Source organism: Malus sylvestris, chromosome 12, assembly GCF_916048215.2.
Source record: "Malus sylvestris chromosome 12, drMalSylv7.2, whole genome shotgun sequence".
Classification (NCBI taxonomy): domain Eukaryota; kingdom Viridiplantae; phylum Streptophyta; class Magnoliopsida; order Rosales; family Rosaceae; genus Malus; species Malus sylvestris.
In genome coordinates this window covers 24121476-24143589 of record NC_062271.1, presented here as the reverse complement: position 1 = coordinate 24143589, position 22114 = coordinate 24121476, and the positions used below count along the sequence as shown (strand labels likewise).

The 22114-nt window shown below is 37.5% G+C and overlaps 1 protein-coding gene across 1 annotated transcript; it reads left to right on the top strand.

Annotated features, from left to right (window-relative positions):
* The first annotated feature begins 11789 nt into the window (after window positions 1–11789).
* Window positions 11790–13046, top strand: LOC126592288 (uncharacterized). The gene has a single exon (XM_050257995.1). The coding sequence runs from the start codon at window positions 11790–11792 to the stop codon at window positions 13044–13046; it is 1257 nt and encodes a 418-aa protein (XP_050113952.1).
* Window positions 13047–22114: the final 9068 nt, after the last annotated feature.

The following is a 22114-nucleotide window of genomic DNA, read 5'->3' as shown; positions in this document are numbered from 1 at the left end:
GGGGGCCAACATCTGTCAAATCAATTGAAGGTTATAGGTTTTATGTTACCTTTGTGGATGATTGTACTGGACATGTATGGATTTTTCCATTATTCAATAAATCTGAAGTCTTCTCAATTTTTGTTCAGTTTTACAATTTTGTTGAAGTTCAATTTGGAATTAAGATCAAAAGTATGCAATCTAATGGAGGGGGTGAATTTGTCAATAAAGTTTTTAAGGATTTTGTTGCCTCCAAAGGGATGATTCACATAATTTCTTGCCCTTACATACCTCAACAAAATGGTTTAGTTGAGAGAAAACATAGACTTATAATTGAAACTGCTATAACATTGATGAATGTTGTTGGATTACCTCAAGAATTTTGGTATCATGCTTGTGCTCATGCAGTGTATTTCATCAATAGAATGCCAAGTAGAACCTTGCAGATGGCCTCTCCTTATTACACTCTGTTTAATAAATCATCACAGTTACATGATTTGAAGATATTTGGATCGGTTGTGTATCCATATTTGAGACATTACAATGATTCCAAACTTCAACCTAGGACTTCTGTAAGTGTGTTTCTAGGGTATGCTCCTGGTTATAAGGGTGTTATCTGCTACAATTTGGAGTCAAAGAGGTTAATTCTATCCAGGCATGTTTTACATGATGAGTCAATTTTTCCAACCAAGGTTGAGAGACCTAAAATCACAGAAGTGGTGAGAAATGTGTCAACGCTTATAATTGTCCAATTATAGTCAATATTGCTAATTCCAGAACACATTCACAGAGGCCAATTGAAACATAGTATGTAAATACCAGTCACATGTTAATACAAGGATCACATAATGATTCAGGTTCCACTTCTCATTGTAGATAGATCTCACAAGTCCCAGTTTATAATTTTTCTGAGAATGATAGTATTCCTACAACAAATGATACCATGCAAGAATCATCACGGGGATCTGAAACTTCAAATTCACAGGCTCATTCTCAAGGTCAAGGTCAACCTCAACCTTTGTTGCCTGTCCTCAATTCGGAACAATTCGGAACAGTTACAGGTAATTCTACCATTTCCTTCTAATGTGTCTCCAATTTCTGTTCCAATTCAAGAACCAGTATCACACAACTCACACCCTATGCAAACAAGGATAAAGACAGGAGCTATTGAAAAGAAAAACTATGTTGCTTATCTTGCTTCATTTCCAGAACTTTAGTCATTACAAATTGATGATACTTATGATACCATCTCTGTTGGATATTCATTTATCGCTGATGTTAATGATGGTGATGAACCAAAAACGTTTCGAGCTGCTGCATCCAATCCTAAATGGCAGCATGCAATGCAGGAAGAGTTCAATGCACTGAAAACTTAAGGGACTTGGAATCTTGTTCCTAAACCATCCAATAGATCAATCATTGGCAACAAGTAGGTTTATAAGATAAAAAGAAATCCTGATGGGAGTGTAGCAAGATATAAGGCAAGGTTAGTAGCTCATGGGTTCACTCAAGAGCAAGGTGTTGATTACTCAGAAACGTTTAGTCCAGTGGTTCGTCATTCCACGGTAAGACTGATATTGGCTTTAGTTACTTGTCACAAATGGGAACTAAGGTAATTGGATATAAAGAATGCCTTTCTACATGGAGAGCTTCAAGAAGAAATTTATATGAAGCAACCACATGGGTTTCTTGATCTAAAATATCCCAACAATGTATGCAAGTTAGTTAAATCTCTGTATGGGCTTAAACAAGCTCCAAGGGCCTGGAATGCGAAGTTCACTGGAGTCTTGCCATCTCTTGGGTTTACTGTGTCCTAATCTGATACAAATCAGGCAAAGGTGCAATCTTACTACTTTATGTAGATGATATTATTCTAACTGGTTCAAATCAGGCAAATGTGCAATCTGTCATTACTCATCTTGCAGAACTATTTGATTTAAAAGATATGGAAAGATTGACATATTTTCTGGGAATACATATGCAATATAAACTAGATGGCAGCTTGTTCATAAACCAGTCAAAGTATGCAAATGAGCTGCTCAATAAGGTAGGGATGAATTCATGTAAACCTGCCCCAACACCTTCAAAGCCACATACACAGTTGCTTGTCTCAGAAGGTACACCTATGGAAGATCCAACATTATACAAGAGTGTAGTAGGAGCATTGCAATACTTGACATTCACCAGGCCAGATATATCACATGCTGTGAATGTGGTGTGCCAATACATGACTCAACCATTTCTTGGTAAAACGAATCCTAAGGTATCTGCAAGGTACATTAGACTTTGGAATTACTTATATACCATCCAAAGACATCAATATCTCAGCATTCTCTAATGTTGATTGGGCTGCAGATGTAAACACAAGAAGGTCGATTTCAAGATATGTAGTGTATGTTGGTGATAATCCCATTTCATGGCAGTCGAAGAAACAAACATTAGTTTCAAGAAGTTCAACTGAAGCTGAGTATAAGGCTTTAGCTAACTGTACTGCTGATGTGTGTTGGATCAGATCAGTGCTAAGAGACTTGCATCAGGTTCTGAGTTGTCCTCCAGCTCTACATTGTGATAATCTGTCAACTTTGGCACTTTCATCCAATCCTGTGTTTCACTCCCGCATAAAACACCTTGACATTGATTATCATTTTGTCCGAGAAAGGGTTCAAAATCGAGATATAACAGTGCATTATGTACCAACAGAGTTTTAGGTTGCCGATATACTTACAAAGGGATTGCATAGTCCTCTATTCATCAAGCACTGTTATAACCTCAGGATAGGAAATCCCGGCTGAGATTAAGGGGGAGTAATAACAGATGTCAACAGCCTATTGGTTGATATGAAGAGATAAGGATAGATATAATAGGTATGGTTGGATTGGATAAGTCACATAGGCAAGTTAGTTAGTTAGGAATTCTCTATATGTACCGGTATGTTAACATTGTGCAATCGATGAAAAACAGTTCAGATTTAGTGTGCTTTCTCTCTTTCGTTCTTTTCTTCTTCTTCTTCGATACTATTGAAATTCTTCTTAGTTTCTTGGTACTGTTATCAATATCAAGTTTTACCCCTAAAAATATATATTTAAATAAATAGCTATGTCTAAAACATTATTAAATAAGAATTCAAATTTGTTACTCAAGTTCAAATTTATTTCAATAAACTTCAAATCTTTTTGAACAAATGATACTATCTACATTAAAGGGATGGAGAGTGGGCTAAACCTCATAATGAGTTAACAATAATATGGTTCAAATTCGCTTTTGGCGAGAAATGAACGTAAGACCTCTTACTTATAAGTGAAGAGAAATACCATTAAATCGTAGTACTAAGTGGCAATAAGCTCCAAACATTTGAAAGATAAACATTAAAATTCATCATCCAACTTCAAATTCAAACTATGACTCATTTTTCTGAACATGCATGGTTCATAAAGTATACAAAAAAATGGAAATAATTAGAAACAAAAAACCTAAACAGTACAAATATTTTAATATTATATGTGTGGAAGTAAGCATACACTTGTTAGCTTTTAGACAGAGACAAAGGTTGGGTTTACAAGTTTTCTCTAGAAAAATGAGTGATAGAAGTTGTTGGAATTCGCCCACAAGAAGAAACACTCTGAAACATCAATTAACTAGCAGTAGCACCGCGCAGTAGGTTGATAGATGCCATCGGCACAGTTTTCACCCACACCTGAATGTCGTGGGGTGCTTTATGAGTTTCCTTAAGAACTGAAAATTCTGAATAGGGATTTGGGGGGATTCGTATCCCTCTTTCTACCCGACAGAACAAGAAGAAGAATTGTAAAGGACTTCTAAACGAATCATATTTTAAGATAATTTCGGGCTTCTCCACTTAAATTTTTGTTTTGATTTTTCATTTCCAGGTCAAACGTATTCGAAAAATGAGATATTTGTATCCTAAAGTTTCGATACGCATATTTGTTGATGTTGACCATATATTTTGATCAGAATATGTATCTGATCGTATCCATCAAATATGTTATCCGATATTGCATTAAATACGGGATAGATACCAAATTGACATGTCTGTGCATTGTAGCTACAATTATATCAACTGGCAGTAAAAATTTCATTTCCTAAAAGAAAAGCTCCAATTGTTCATAAAGAGAATTCGATTTCAAGTCACAAATGAAACCTAACAATCAGAGTCTAGAAGAGAGATTTGAACTCGGTATTTAACCCCGAAGAATCAGATATTTAGAAGAGAAACACCAATCAACGGAAAGCTAATTTTTACAAATTGTCTTTATAAGTATACATGAATTTGTTATTACTTTTGCATCATTAAAGGTGAATGACATTTTGACCAATCAACTATATTATCATTGCTCTAAAAGGGATGGTGGTTGAAAGTGTTGACCCTAAAAACTACCAAACCTACGTGGCGCGCAGACTAAGTAACTAGTGAGCTAACTACGTCATTCAGTTGATGCGGGGCATGCCAACTTGTCGGCCGAGCTCGACCGAAAAGTAAAATGTGTGATGATGCGTTGAGCGCGCGGCTGACTTCTCGATCTTGCGACTGCGGCCGAGGAAGGAACACGTCTCGACCTTTGGGTTCTAGAGCCTGAAGACAAGGCTGCTAACTTTACGAAGTTCACAAATCGTCGACATTGAATTCGGTCACAGTGATTATATTTGTAAGGGTATAAGCACGCTGAATCGACACCAAATTATAGGGGTACAGATACTCAAAACAGGTATATGTCTTGATGGTAAATGTGGTTCGGCCGTCAGAATGCCGAACTCTAAAGCTTACTTGTGAGTATCCAATTATAAAACAACTTAGCGTTCAATATGCCGAGCCCTAGTAAACTGTAACACCTCACCTCACCGAAAAGGTTAATGAGATGGCCTCTGCCAATAAAGACCCGAAAGTCTTTCTCGACCGAGACTTAGATAAATAACCAGTCGACCTCGACGCAGTGCTGTTTATCCAAACTAAAGGTGTTCTGCGGTCGGCTGGTTCTACGGTGATAATGTTATTTATCCAAACTGAAGGTATCACCGGTTGCCTTCACAATGCTGTTTATCCAAACTGAAGATGTGTTGGTGAAAAAAGAAAATAAAAATCTCAAAATGTTTGAGAGGTTTCGGGTAGAGTGAGCGTTTGCGTAGGGCAGTTTGTGTGTTACATTGGAGAGCCTTCCATTGCCATTGCATCTGTATTTATAGGACTGAAGTACTTGCTTTGCACGGTCAGATAATGTTGCAGAGTTTAATTGCAACTTTAATTCCTGAAATTAATCCGCTTCAAAAGGCAAGCATATCCTCAGATTCTAGTTCGTGACTTCTAAAATAAAGCCTATCTAGGCTTCCACATCACATCAGAAACCTAGCCCACCTAAGCTTCTGATCGCATAAAAACCCTTCATCAGAAGCCTTTTAAAACCATTCAATCACTTCCATCACCATAGCCTACCTAGGTTTCCTATGTCATCATTACAAACTTAGCTTTTCTAGGCTTGTCTCATCATCACCCAGAGCCATCACCTTTATTGTGGCATGCATCCTGACCCTATCTGAATGCATTTCAAATTCATTTTTAGCTTCCATGTACCGTCAGATATCCCAAATTAACTCGAACTGTACTGCTTGCTTGGGATATAATTCACATCATATTTATCTGGTTGAAGAAGACACTAGGGTAATGCATATTAAAAGATAATTATTATGATAAAAATCATAATATTATCCTTTAATAATGACAAAAATTATCTCCACTTTTCCATCTAACGATTGAGAGCTATGCTCACTCAACGGTCTTGATTGCACGGGCTGATGGTGTAAATTTGGGTCCAAACATTACCCCCCAATTTCCTTGAACTTCGGCTCGTAAGCCAAATGGTTAAGGAAATTAATTATTTGTAGACCACAAATCCCGTTGTATCGCTGAAAACTCTTCCTCGACAATAACACCTATGCTCTACCAATGCCGTAGTCTTCCTCAGCTATTCTTTCGGCGGCAAACATTTACTCCAGCCATTGAATTTAATGGCTCATTTAAATAAATTCCACTGAGTTCACCGAATGAACCTTATCATCAAATGCCCATTAATTCAAGTTAAATCAGTGTTGAATTAGTGGTCAAGTAGCCAACTGAACATCACACCTTTTTTTTTTTTTTTTAATGAAGGAGAGCAGCTGAAGGTGAGAAAAAGTGTGCACCATTTGTGACAAAATTTTGCCAAGCACACCATCTTGTTGCCCTTCTTATTTTCTCAAGTATCCCCAGTTTCCTTGAACTTCGGCTTGTAAGCCAAATGTTTAAGGAAATTAACCATTTGTAGCCAACAACATTTCGTCATATTGCCGAAACAAATTTTGTTCCTCGGCATTAAAGTCACCTCTTTTCTGCCAATGTCGTAAAGCAGGGCTGAGGTAAAAAAAAACCGTTCTTGAAGCTTGGCCTGCCTATATATATATATATATATATATATAAACTTGATTGCCTGATGTGATCTGTTGGCCATGTAGTTGGCATATAATATATATATATATATATATATATATATATATATAAACCTGATGTGACGCTATTGTACATGCAGTTGGCATATATATTGTTTCAGGTTGCCATTACCGAGAAGAAAAGGATGCCGAATGTATATATATATATATATATATATATATATGTATGTATGTATGTATGTATGTATATATGTGTATATATATATATATATGTATGTATGTATGTATGTATATGTATATATGTATGTATGTATGTATGTATGTATATGTATGTATGTATGTATATATATATATGTATGTATGTATATATATGTATGTATGTATGCATGCATATATATATATATATGTATGTATGTATGTATGTATGCATATATATATATGTATGTATATAAAAGTAGCCTGATGTAGTGGCCGAATTCTTCTCCTGACAAATGTCACCAAGTGGAACCACTTGCTAATGAAAAAAGGTCATCGGCCGAGACAAAAACTGGCCGTAGCACCTTTAGACTTCCCATTCATTTGGTCGAATCAGCTAAAGAAAACGGGACCAAGAAAAACGGCAGCTCGGTTTACCATCAATTCTCGGTCTTCGGTTTTTCCTACTTTTCTGCATCAAGCAATGAACAACGAATGCAGCTGCATGCTGACTTGCAATACAAATATATGCTTAACCGTTCATAATAAGGAGGAGGCCAACGATGCTTTATTCCCAGCCGTGATCTTTTTATATAAAAATTCTCAATTTGATTTTGCACTAGGCCGAATAAAGATTTTTTTCCAAATGTTTCTGACTTGACGAAATATTTTTTATCATCAGTCACCGAATGCGTTGAACAATTATTATGCCCCATGAGCATAATAATTTCGTCAATTTCGGCTTTTAACCAGAACAACTTGGCCGAACGGGATTTCTGCATATCGGCTTTATCACCAATAATCATATCGATTGGCGTGGCTATGGCGGCTAGGTCTATGTCTTCAATTACCATACCAATCAATGTGATTTTATGGTTTGAAACCGTGTATCGGTCTTGTTCGTCATTAGAACACTCTTCTGATGAATCATTTTCTGAGTCAATTTCTGGCTCAGAAACTTGAACTTTTTCTTCTAGGCCTACCACACTTTTAGTGTCAACCGAACAAACAAGTGGCCTAGGTTCTTCTTCGGTCGTCTTGACAAATTTCCTAGGCCGAATTTTGATTGTTGCTGGAGCGGAAAATTGCCCTCATTTTCTAGACAACTTTTTAAGGAGTTGTGCTTTCTTCTTGTAGCAATGCTTTACTTGGCGCCAAATCTCTAACGGAACCTGATTGAAATCTTGATCTATCATGTGAACTTCGTAGTTTTAGCACTGGGTCCCATTGGGCATGCCAAAATGTTGACCCTAAAAACTACCAAGCCTACGTGGAGCATAGGTCGAGTAACTAATGAGCTAACTACGTCCTTCAGTTAATGCGGGGCATGCTAACTCGTAGGCCGAGGTCAGCTGAAGAGTAAAATGTGTTGATGTTGCGTTGAGCGCGCGGCTGACTTCTCGATCTTGCGACTGCGGCCGAGGAAGGAACACGTCTCGACCTTTAGGTTCTAGAGCCTGAAGACAAGGTTGCTAACTTTGATAAGTTCACAAATCGTCGGCACCGAATTCGGTCACAATGATTATATTTGTAAGGGTATAAGCACGCCGAATCGACACCAAAGTAGAATGGCACATATACTCAAAACAAGTATATGTCTTGATGGTAAATGTGGTTCGGCCGTCAGAATGTCGAACTCTAAAGCTTACTTGTGAGTATCTAATCATAAAACAACTCGGCGTTCAATCTGCCGAGCCCTAGCAAACTGTAACACCTTACCTCGCCAAAAAGGCTAATGAGATGACATCTGCCAATAAAGACCCGAAAGTCTTTCTCGATGGAGACTTGGATAGATAACCAGTCGATCTCGACGCAGTGCTGTTTATCCAAACTGAAGGTGTTCCGCGATCGGCCGGTTTTATGGCGATAGTGCTGTTTATCCAAACTGAAGGTATCATCGGTTGCCTTCACAGTGTTGTTTATCCAAACTGAAGATGTATTGGCGAAAAAAGAAAATAAAAATCTTAAGATGTTTGAGAGGTTTCGCGTAGAGCGAGGGTTTGCGTAGGGCAGTTTGTGTGTTGAATTGGAGAGCCTTCCGTTGCCATGGCATTTGTATTTATAGGACTGAAGAACTTGCTTTGCACGGTCAGATAATGTTGCAGAGTTTAATTGTAACTATAATTCCTGAAATTAATCCACGTCAAAAGGCAAGCATATCCTCAGATTGTAGTTCGTGACTTCTAAAATAAAGCCTATCTAGGCTTCCATATCACATCAGAAACCTAGCCCACCTAGGCTTCTGATCTCATAAAAAACCTCCATCAGAAGCCTTTTAAAACCATTCAATCACTTCCATCACCATAGCCTACCTAGGTTTCCTATGTCATCATTACAAACCTAGCTTTTCTAGGCTTGTCTCATCATCACCCAAAGCCATCACCTTTATTTTGGCATGCATCATGACCCTATCTGAATGCATTTCAAATTCATTTTTAGCTTCCATGTACCGTCAGATATCCCAAATCAACTTGAATTGTGCTGCTTGCTTGGGATATAATTCACATCATATTTATCTGGTTGAAGAAGACGCTAGGATAATGCATATTAAAAGATAATTATTATGATAAAAATCATAATATTATCCTTTAATAATGACAAAAATTATCTCAACTTTTCCATCTAACGATTGAGAGCTATACTCACTCAACGACCTTGATTGCACGGGCCGATGGTGTAAAATTGGGTCCAAACAGAAAGCAAATCAATCCCACTAAGAAAATAATTGTTCAGTTAAGTGGGTAAAGTCCATTACTGTCCTATTACATAGTAATTGTTCGAGTGCATTGCTACCTTGTAAATGAATTATTCGGGTAATTGGTATCAAAGATTTATACTTGAAAAAAAATAATAAAAAAATAATTTTATGTTTAATTTTGGATAGAATTTCTAACCAATCATGTTATGCCTTGTGTCATTATTTGCGATTACAATTTTTGTGGATAGATTGTTGATTAAAATTTTAACCAATCTCAGAGTGCCTCATGTCATTCTATTGTAAAAAATTTATAAATAAATTTCTGATAAGATTTTCAACCAATAACGATGCGCTATGAGACATTATTAGCTACATATTTCTTTCTTTTTTCACATCGGGACCAAAGACATGAAGCACGAGCATGGATGGGGCATGGGACTTCACGAGAGAGAGTGGATCCTACCATGTGATTGGAGGTTTTGGCATGGGTAATTTAGCCCCTCGCAAACCCTCAGATCCAAATTTTAAATACAAGATTTAAATTTGATAGCTTATGCGACAATTTGACGTTTTGTATAATTTTACGTTTCAACTGATATGTTAAATACGAATTTTGTTTCCTCTCTTGTTAAATACAAATTTCGTTTCCTCTCTTTTTGAGGTGTATTTATTGAACTAATAAATATTAAAAACTGATAGCCGAGATATTCTTTTAGCTAGCCCAAAATTTAATATTGGAAGAAAGCCAATCTATTAAAAAACCCAAAAGCTAAATTTGAAAGCAACGTCAAATTAGGCAGCAAGAGCCTAGGCGTTATTCCACGTCAGAAATGAAGCATCGGTTGGAGAAAGTTTTGTTACTTTTTTTTAACTGTTGAATGTCTACTTGTAACTTTTGACGTCTTCTTTGGAGATGTTTTAAAATATGAAATATTATCCATCATGTTGCAATTAGTAATTTTTTTAACAATCGATATTATCTATACTAAGGAGGGTGGGCGAGTGGGCCAAGCCTCACAATGAGCTAGCAATAATGTAGTTTAAATTCGCATTTGGCAAGAATTGAACCTACGACATCTCACCTACCAGTGAAAAGGAATACCACTAGACTGTGGTACTAAATTGTTGTAATTTGTATTTAACATAATGTGATTGTATAAATCCTAAATCGAGAAAATATAAGATCTTTCGGGATCTAGAAGATCTTTTCTATCAGACTATATATTACTTGGGGCACAATCAATCCTCTCTCACTTATTACTATAAATAAAAGCACTATGCATGAGGAATATCAATCACATAATTCATCATGCCCTTATTTCCTCTTTGTCGTTTCTCTCTCTAAATTTTAGGTCGCAACGCATCCATTTTTTTTTTCACGTTGACTATTAGTAACACTACGTTATGGTATTGTTGAGAACAAATCTCACATGTTTTATTCTTCGAACTTCCTTGATGCTCATCTTGCCATGAAACATGGCTGAAGCAGTTAAATACCGTCCATCGACGAAGTGGATCAGCTGCACACATCATGTTCTTTGCATCCCACATCTTATGTTTGCCAACTTCCTTGGTGCTCAACATCTCTCGTGAACCTAACTCCGTATAAGCTCATATAAAATTTGTGTTCCTATCAATATGAGATTCAGCTAGAACCTGCTATTTGCCACCACGTGTCTCACAAAAAATCTGAGTGTATGAAATATCTTCCATGTCCAAGACTAGATGGATTAAGCTGTTTGTAAGCATGTCTTTCTCAACCAACAAATAATTAAATTTTAAAGTCAGCTGAAACTGGATGGATTAAGCTGTTTGAAAAGGTAAATGTCGAATACTGTACAAAAAATCTGAGTGTATGAAATATCTTCCATGTCCAAGACTAGATGGATTAAGCTGTTTGTAAGCATGTCTTTCTCAACCAACAAATAATGAAATTTTAAATTCAGCTGAAACTAGATGGATTAAGCTGTTTGAAAAGGTAAATGTCGAGTACTGTACGCATTCATAATATTCAAGAGTTGCTAAGATGGAAAGTGATTGATTTTTGACAACGTAGATTGATTATCTCGGGTTGATTAGTCAAACATTGTAAATTGTTCATTAGTGATTTACTTCCTTATTTAGCTCTCAGTTAGCCTTGATTATAGGCAATAGAGTGAGATCATGATTTATCTTGTGTGTATAAGAATGTAACCTTGTTCTGTGAATAATGTAGAAAAGAAATTACACCACATCTAGTTTCTTTAGATGGTACCAGAGTGATCGAATTGGGACAAACACAAAACAAGAAATACAAACCCTAGCAACCATAACCATGGGCGACAAACCAGACAAGTCAACCTCTTCAAGCATGACTTTGTATCAAAAGTGGGAAAACCCTAATCACCCACTCTACCTTCACCACTCGGATCAACCTGGTGCAATACTTGTGCCGTAGCTGCTTGTGGAAGATAACTATGGTACATGGGCTCAATCCATGACCATGGCCTTGATGGTCAAAAACAAATTAGGGCTCATTGATGGAACGATCAAGAAGCCAAGCGATGAACAGATTGAAGAACTACAACAATGGAACCGATGCATCAACCTGGTGAAAACGTGGCTGCTTAGTTCCATGTCCAATGAGCTATCGGGAAGCGTCATACACTGCAAGGATGCACGGCAGATGTGGCTCGACCTACAAGATAGGTTTTATCATGTGAACATCGTTCAATTATTTCATATAGAGAACGAAATCCATGACTGTGTGCAAAGTAATATGACAGTAAGCTCTTATTTTACTAAACTTAAGAGTCTTTGGGATGAACGTGATGCCTTGTGTTCAATCCCGGCATGCCGTTGTGAGATGAAGAAAGAGATAACGTCGTATGTCGAAACTCAGAAAACGATGAAGTTCCTCATGGGCTTGAATGACTCATATGCTACGGTTCGTAGCAACACTATATTGCTAGAGCCACTGCCCACAATAAACAAAGCATATGCACTTGTCCTTCGACATGAGAAACAAGCCGGAGTTTCGAGTGGAAAGAACATTATCCAACCAGAAAAAGCCGTGTTTGCTGTGAAGGGCGTTGGTCGAGAAACTAAGTCCGACGATGATGGGCAACGCTGTGGAAAGTGCTACAAGATAAACCACAATACAAAGAATTTTCGTGCTCATCTTAAATGCACTTTTTGTGGCGGGAAAGGTCACACCTTTGACTTCTGTCGCAAGAGAAAAACAGCTGCTGAAAATGAGTCAAGTTGTTCCTTTTCTTCCAAAGGGAATCATGTTACATCACATGACAAAAATGAGGTGATGCCTAGCTTTCCTTTTTCTCAGGAAGATTGTAGGAAAATTCTTCAAATGTTGAACAAAAACAAGTCTTCCTTTGCCAATCAAGTCGGTAATTCCTCACATGTTAAAGAGCTTTCAGGTAAAGCTTTCTCTTTTACATATAATGGCAAGAAAGATGTTTGGATCCTGGATAGTGGTGCTACGGACCACATTGTTTGTAGTCCTGATCTTCTCACGCATTCAAGGCCAGTTGCGAATCACACTGTTGAATTACCAAATGGTTCATTTGCCAAAGTCACCCACATTGGACAAATAATCTTCTCACCCAATCTCATTCTTGATAATGTTTTATGCATACCACCTTTTAGGTTAAATTTGATATCCATTAGCAAGTTAGCATATGACTCATTCTACATTACCATTGTTTTAAACCATTACAGGACCTATGCTCAGGGAAGATGATTGGGACGGGCCTTGAATGGAATGAGCTCTACTACCTTGACCTACCTAAGAAAGGAACATGCAATCACATTCAAGTCACTTCTCTTAACCTTTGGCATCAACACCTTTGACATCCCTCTCCAAAAGCTTTTTCGTTATTTCCTTTTTCCAATAATAAATCTTGTGTTTCCAATAATTGTTTGATTTGTCTATTAGCCAAACAAACCAGATTATGTTTACCATTGAGCTCAATTTCTAGTAAATCATGTTCTAAGTTAATACATATTGATATTTGGGGTGGTTATCAGGTTACGTCTCTTTCAGGTGCCAAATATTTTCTCACTATTGTAGATAACCATACTAGGAGCACATGGGTTTATTTGATGAAGCATAAGTCATGTTTGTACCATACTTGACCAATCCCGAAACTACTGAGCACCGGTCAACGTTATATCGTCAAGGACCTAGAAAAGTTTCCCTCCAACCAGGAGGCCAATCATAGCGCAACACGTGTCGACATCAGAAGCCAATCACAACACGACACGTGTCAATGTCAAAATAAAGCTAGAAACTCTCTTCTATAAAAGGAGATCATTCTCCCACAATATTTCCTAATGTCATTTGTACTAAATCATTCACTAGTACTCACTAAAGGAGAGCTTGAACCTATGTACTTGTGTGAACCCTTCACAATTAATGAGAACTCCTCTACTCCGTGGACGTAGCCAATCTGGGTGAACCACATACATCTTGTATTTGCTTCCCTGTCCTTATCCATTTACATACTTATCCACACTAATGACCAGAGCAATCTAGCGAAGGTCACAAACTTAACACTTTCTGTTGTACCAAAGTCGTCACTGATTTTGTGCATCAACAAGTCAGATAAACGAGAACTTTTAGTCCAATTCATTCACATGGTTGAAACTCAATTCAATGCTAAGGTCAAAATAGTGCGAAGTGATAATGGTACTGAATTTAAGCTTGAAAGTTTTTATGCTTTCAAAGGAATCTTACATCAATCTAGTTGTGTTAATACACCCTAGCAAAATGGTGTCGTCGAACGCAAACATCGGCACTTACTCAATGTGGCTAGAGCGTTACTCTTCCAAGCTTCACTTCTAAAATGTTTCTGGGGGGAATGCAATTCTTGTTTCGACCTACCTCATCAATAGGACACCAACCCCTCTTCTCCAAGGGAAAACACCATATGCAAAATTGTTTCACAAAGAACCCAACTATTCTCACTTAAGAGTCTTTGGCTGTTTATGTTTTGCATCCACTCATGCGCAACGACCCTCCAAATTTAATCCCCGTGAAAGTCGTTGTCTTTTCCTTGGCTACCCTTATGGTCAAAGGGTTATCGCCTAATTGATCTCACACTTAAGAAAGTTTTTATCTCACGGGATGTGTTTTTTGAGGATCAATTCCCTTACCAAAATCATGATTTTTCCGCTGTGCCACCCTCCACTTCACACCATCCCACTTCACCTCTACAATTTACCATGGACTCCTTTCTCGAGTCCTCTCATTCGATCAATCCCTCAGGAGACACTTCTCCTGATTCTCCTCGTCATTCTAGCACCACACCCCAGGAGCCTACTTCACCATCACAACCCTCCCTACCCTTCGTTCCTTCCCTCGACAACTCCCCTTCTTTAACCCTACTCAACCCTCCACCTTCACCTACCCAACCCCTCTCTGCTGCTTGTGTCTCTCCTCCACTCTGATGAGGCACACAACATACCAAAACATCCACTTTTTTTGTGGGACTTTCATGTTGAGGCATCCCTTCCTTCACGTGAGGCTTCCACATCTTCCACGAGCATGGTCAAGTCCTCAAGTACTTCTCATTCTTTTTCTAATCATTTATCCTATGGTCGTTTGTCTTCTCGCCATAAAACCTTCACCACCACACTTACTCTTCTCAAAGAACCTACTAGTTTTCAACAGGCTGTTCAGGATCCAAAGTGGCTTGAGGCCATGCAACATGAAATTATCGCCCTTCAAGCCAACCACACTTGGAATCTCATGCCTTTACCGCCCCACAAACGTCTCATTGGCTGCAAATGGGTCTACAGAGTGAAACTTAAACCTGATGGTAGTCTCGAACGGTACAAAGCTCAGTTTGTTGCGAAAGGATATAGTCAAATCGAAAGTGTTAATTATTGGAAACCTTTGCATCGGTTGCCAAACTGACCACTGTTCGTGTCCTTCTTAGTGTTGCTTCGCTGCAAGGTTGGCATTTGCACCAACTTGATGTGAACAATGCGTTCTTGCATGGTGATTTATATGAAGATATCTATATGTCCTTGCCTCCTGGATTTGGACGAAAGGGGGAGACTCGAGTATGCAAATTAAACAAATCCATTTATGGTTTAAAACAAGCCTCGAGACAATGGTTTATCAAACTATCCACTGCTCTCAAGGCTGCTGAATTTCATCAATCATGGTCTGACTACTCATTATTCGTTTGAAGTCGTCAAGATAGTTTCATAGCATTATTAGTCATGTTTATGATGTGATACTCACAGGAAATAATTTACAAGAGATAAAAGAGACCAAGCAATTTCTTTCCTTACGTTTCAAACTAAAGGATTTGGGGCAACTCAAATACTTCTTGGGGATAGAAGTTGCAAGATCAAAGAAGGGAATCACTTTATGCCAACGCAAATATGCATTGGAAATATTAGAAGATACTGGGTTCCTTGGTGCCAAACCCTCACAGGTTCCTTTGGAACAAAATCAGTCTCTCACACAAACAGATGGGAAATTACTAAGTGATCCATCTTTGTATAGGCGACTCGTGGGCAGATTAATTTATTTGACCATCACAAGGCCTGATCTAACTTATGCAGTTCATGTATTGAGTCAGTTCATGGATAAACCATGGCAACCACATCTTGACGCAGCACACAAAGTTCTCAGATACATCAAACAAGCTCCTGGACAAGGAATATTTCTCCTTTCCATAGGTTTATTGCAATTACAAGCGTTTTGTGATGTTGATTGGGCACGATGTAAGGACACGAGAAGATCGATAACTGGTTATTGCATCTTACTTGGTTAAGCACCAATCTCTTGGAAAACAAAGAAACAAAGCACTGTGTCTCGTTCCAGTGCAGAGACAAAGTATCGTTCTATGGCCACTACATGCTGTGAAGTCACATGGTTAAAGAACATTTTGAAAGATTTGGGAATAAACCATGCTCAACCAGTTACGTTATTTTGTGACAATCAAGCTGCTTTGCACATCTCTTCAAATCCGGTATTTCATGAACGAACAAAGCACATAGAGATAGACTGCCATGTAGTGTGTGAGAAGATTCAAGAAGGGATGGTGCGAATAGCCTATATACAAACAACAAACCAGCCAGCTGACTTGTTTACCAAAGCACTGGGTTCAGTTCAATTTGAAGCATTACTTAACAAGTTGGGTGTTATCAATATACACTCCAACTTGAGGGGGAGTGTTGAAGAGGATATCTCGGGTTGATTAGTCAAACATTGTAAATTGTTCATTAGTGATTTATTTCCTTATTTAGCTCCTAGTTAGCCTTGATTATAGGCAATAGAGTGGGATCGTGATTTATATTGTGTGTATAAGAATGTAACCTTGTTCTGTGAATAATGTAGAAAAGAAATTACACCACATCTAGGTTTTCATTAAGCAATAATTTTTTCTAATGTTCATACTAATGAATTCTACGCTACTTCTTAGTAAAATATTAATTTGAGTTTTATATTTTAAAATAGAGAAAATTTAAGCATTCGTGTTTGAAGTTTAGCTCAATTGGAGCATTAGGTGCGGACTAAAAAAATCATGAGTATTGATTCATAAATTTGTCACAATGAGAAATGGTTATATTGATTAACACCGGTAAAAGTTTTATAAACAATAAAGACTTTAAAGGAGCCAAAAAGAGATAGAACTGTCAATGGGTTATCTAAAAGAACCATTGATACAAATTGTAATAAGTTCAGGTACCAATACTTATAGATTTTTAGTTAAGGAACAAGCTCTTATCTGATTGAAGTGTGGGGATCATTACTCCAATTAACTCTTTAAATTAAAAGTAAATTTAATCAATAACTGAGAACGACAATCAAACAACATAACATTTTGAAGATATTTCTCATTCACAATCGATTTTAAGTACTTAGACTTAAAAGCTATTATGACTTTTTTGAGTTAGGTATAATTGGAACACATGAACTTTAACAACTCCAATTTGCCCTTCTTTAAGTTTTAAAGGAAATCAACCTGTGGTGGCCTCTTTTCTCTCACTCTCATGCTGATGTACCAAGATTGTTGTTAAATAGTGCACCTCCACACGAAGTGGCCATATTAGGTGACATGGAAACGCGTAGATCGTTACGCTCACATATAAAGAGTATGCTCTCATACTGTATTAGAATATGAGCATCTATTTCAGAACCGCTTAACAATAGAAGGGAGTGATCCAAAATTATTTAAACTATTAGGCAAGCTATTCACGTATGTGCCCAAAGGCAAGCTTAACACATGGATAAAAAGATAGGAAAACTAATGAAAAAGGCTTGAAAACTTTGAGTTTTAATGATAAGGACAAAATAAAGGGTAAAGTGAATAGTACCAGGATTGACTTTTTAGTGTAAAAATGTGGTTTTTCGTTAAAGTGAACAGTACCGGGTGCTTTTCGTTAAAGTTATATAGCGTTTTTCTAGTGAAGGATTCATACTCTCAACAAAAATAGATATTTTTTTTATTTATATCTTCTCCTTTTTCTTTTTTTTTTTTTTTTGTCGAAAGAAAGATTTTATTAAAACTCGAATAGAAACATTTACATTAGAAGCCAAAGTGATGAACAACCACTCTGAATCAAACGAATCCATGTATGAAATCCTCTCATATGTAAGACAAAGGACGCCACTAGATGTGTTGCCCAATTACAGACTCGAGAAGCAAAAATAAAATCTACTGACCTCAAGTGCATTTGTATACGTTTAATATCAAATAGAAGACCTATCTTTTTTTATATAAGAAGAAGAATAAGTACGATATTTCATTCATTGAATAAGACATTATAAATACATATTCTTGAAGATTTCAACATAAAAATAGTCCTAACAAACTTGGCCCAAGATTTACAGTAAAACATGATCAATCACAAAACAAAAGGTAGACTTCAATAAATATCGTATTACACGGTGATTATGTTATAACAAAAAAATCTCAAATCATATTAGGACAGGTTGTATGATGCGCACAAGTCTAACCTGCCACGCCTCGGACCTGAAATCAGTAGAAAATCTCGAATTCGGAAAGCGAGCTAAAAATAAAAATAAGTAAATAAAAAAGATTGAAACGAGGTGAGAATAAAATTTCTTTTATTAAAACAAAGAAACAAAATAAATAAAGGGAAATAGAAACTTGAACACAAGAAAAGCATTTAGAATAAAATCGTTTTCTTTTAGTACGAAGAAATAATTTTTAAAAATAACTTACTCACACAATCCCCACGAATCCAAAAGTTCAACCCAAAGCCTTAACTCACAGTTGCCTCGGACAATAATTCTAGGGAAAACACTTCTAACGGCCAATCTAACCAAATCTAGACACCCACTATTTTTTATTTGGTTGAATCTCCAACTCCTTAATCTAAATGTACAGTTTCCAAATGGGCTAGTGCTCCCAAGTAGTATACAAAAATTCAGAATTTTCTCTTCCAACTAGTTATAGTTGTATCACAACTAACTAACATGAAGGAAGAAATGGTAATGAGCTAGTGAAATGAAGTACAACACTTTCTATCCACTTATAATACTACCCATAGACCAGATACTAATCTCAAACGGTCTAACTCCTTTAGGTTCAACCAATCTAATTGGTAGCACAATTCTATCCCAAGGATATCTAAGCCCTATGCTCTGATACCATTTTGTCATGTTCCGAATTCGGGTTTTTTCAACAGATCATGGGTCTAGGGTGTGACATAACTGCATCACCTAATTGTTGTCCAATCCGTAAGCTTAAAACATGAAGGAAAGTAGATTCAACAAATCAAACAGTTTTGCCGCTTTACAACCTCTTGACATCCCGAAGAGAGCCGTAGCACCATACCGGTTAAACTCATAGTGTCTTACCCGCTAACGTGATGAACTTGACGTAATCTGACAGCTTTCACGGTTTGCAGCTCCAAATTCATTTTGGAGATAACAATTGTAGACAAAATCTTTTATTAGTTATGTGTGGGGGCCAAAAGATGGTGACTATCTTGGCGATTACAACGTTTTTTTATAAAGATAATTATGTATCAAAATAAAAAATAAGAAAAACAAGTGGGAGAGAGAAGAGACCAAGAAGAATTGTTGGCAACCCCAAAACGGCTAGATTTTTTTCTCTCCAGATGGCCAAGTTATTTTTTTTATGTTCTTTGAAGGTCTTGACTTCGTCCTCCGTTTGTATATCTTTGTTTTTATTTAAATAAAAATTCGAAGATGAGGGATAGGGGGTCGTTATGTTGGGAAGTTAGCCTTTTCTAATCGCTTTGAGCAAGAAGGAAGTAGCCTACTTTTGTAGTTGATGGGTAAATCTTGTAAGGATATAGATATAGACAGTGGCTAGGATTGTGCCATCTGTCACAGGATTATAACTCTTAGTTAGTTAAGTTGTTAGAGAATGTATTCTTTCTATAAATACATCATTGTAATAGTTTGAGATTAAGTAAAACAGAAAATAATAATAAAGATTCAATAGTTCTCTCTCTCTCTCAATCTTTCCCTCTCTAATTCTTGAAGCTCTGTTCTTCTCTCTTGATCTCTTCATTTTCTGTATTAACATGGTATCAATCGCCATTGTTGCTCACGCTATTTTCTTCGATTCTTCGGCTGCTTCCGCTTGATCTCTCGATTTATCATCCTTTCTGTTTCTCGACGACGGTACATTGCTGCGTCTTTGTTGCCTTCTGTATTCTCTTCTTTTCTGATTTCTCGGGTTTCTGGTTTTCTTGATCTTGTTTTTCCTGCGATTTCAAGATTGTGCACACCAGGTGTTTGTGATATTTCCTCTGTTGATTTTTCATTTCACGTCTACAACGATGGTTACTGTTTCTCAATTACAACTCCTTCAATCACCTATTACTGGTCTTATCTCTACGATTTCTACATCTGTGAATGTTAAGCTTGATGATTCTAATTACTTGAATTGGCAATTTCAAATGCAATTATTGCTTGAGGGGCACGGTATTATGCGTTTTGTTGATGGCTCCACTCCTTGTCCATCTCGCTATATTACTGGTTCGTCTAATGCTTCTGGTGTTGGTGCTGAGACATCCTCCACTCCATCTGAGAATGAAGATTACATTGTCTGGAAGATGCACGATCGTGCTCTTATGCAATTGATTACTGCAACTTTGTCTCCTGTTGCGATCTCTTGTGCTATTGGAAGCACAAGTGCCTGTGATCTTTGGACCAGGTTAAAGGAACAATTTTCTGCTGTCTCTAAAACTAGTATATTTCAGCTCAAGTCGAATCTTCAAACCATTAAGAAAGGGGCTGATTCAGTGTCTCGATATCTCCAAAGAATTAAGGAAGCTCGGGATTATCTTTCTGCTGCTGGAGTGATCTTTGCAGATGAGGATATTGTTATTTTAGCCCTCAATGGTCTACCTCCTGAGTTTAATACTTTCCGAAGTGTTATTAGGGGTCGTGAGAGTGTTATTTCTCTCCAAGAATTCAGGGTGCAACTTCTTGCTGAAGAATTGATTGTTGACAGTAATGTGCCATCTCAGTTTATGTCTGCCATGGTGGCAAATGACTCTGGTGGTCCTAAATTCTCTGCATCTCAACATCAATATGGGGGTCTTCCTTCTGGTGCTTCAGAACATAATTCTGGTTCCTCTGGTGGATATCGCTCTTTCTACAACAATAAGAAGGGTAAAGGCAGGTCTAATCAGGGATATAGGTATCCTCCTCCTAATCCTAGACAGCAGTTTTCAGCTCATGGATCTCACCCTGCACCTGTATTCTCTGGGGTTCTTGGATCCTTTCCGTCACAGTATCTTGGTCATTCCTCTCCACAACAAGTTCCTTGTCAATTGTGTAATCAACTTGGTCACACTGCTCCGTTTTGTCATTCAAAACCGTTGGAACGACAGGGCTGTCAAATCTGTGGTAAGAGGAATCATACTACCTGGTATTGCTTCTTCAATGACAAAGGTCCCAATTTTGGTGGTCCAAACTATCCTCATATGTCAAGCAATGCGTATGCTCCTTCTGCACCTCCTCAGTCCAATTTTCAGGCTCTGCATACAGTCTCTTCTCCGTCACCTTCAGCTACCACATCTCATCATCAACCACAAATTTGGCTCACTGACTCGGGGGCCACAAATCATATGACTACAGATCTCAGTAATTTGTCATTGGCCTCTCCCTATCCCTTTAATGAGACAGTGCAAACTGCTAATGGTGCAGGTTTGGAAATATCTCATATTGGTAGTTCTATTATTCAAACACCTGTGCAGCCTCTCAAATTGAACTCAATTCTCTATGTGCCTAAACTATCTCACAATTTGTTGTCAGTTCATCGCATTTGTCTTGATAACAATTGTTGGTTGGTGTTTGATGCTTTTTGTTTCTGGATCCAGGACAAAGCCACATGGAGGATATTATACAAGGGCCAATGTAGTAATGGACTCTATCCTATTCCTTCTCTTGTCGATCCTCATTCCCTTCCTTCTCACGGCAATTCTAAAGATTTTGCATTGCTTGGACAGCTTGTTAGCTCTAATCTCTGGCACAATAGGTTAGGACACCCGTCCAATAATGTTGCTTCTCTTATGCTTAGTAGGTCTCACATATCTTGTACCAAAGATTCTGCTCCTATGCTCTGTCATAGTTGTTTAGAGGGCAAGTTCACTAAATTGCCTTTTCAGTCTAGTGAACACAAATCTGTAATTCCATTTGAAATTGTACACAGTGACCTTTGGGGTCCTTCTCCGTGTAATTCCATTGATGGATACAAGTACTATGTGACTCTTATTGATGAGTGCACTAGGTATTGTTGGTTGTTCCCTCTTGTTAATAAATCAGACTTCTTTGAGACTTTT

Bases quoted from the DNA above. Each gene is read 5' to 3' on its own strand.
- LOC126592288 (XM_050257995.1), top strand. From the start codon at position 11,790: ATGGCCTTGATGGTCAAAAACAAATTAGGGCTCATTGATGGAACGATC.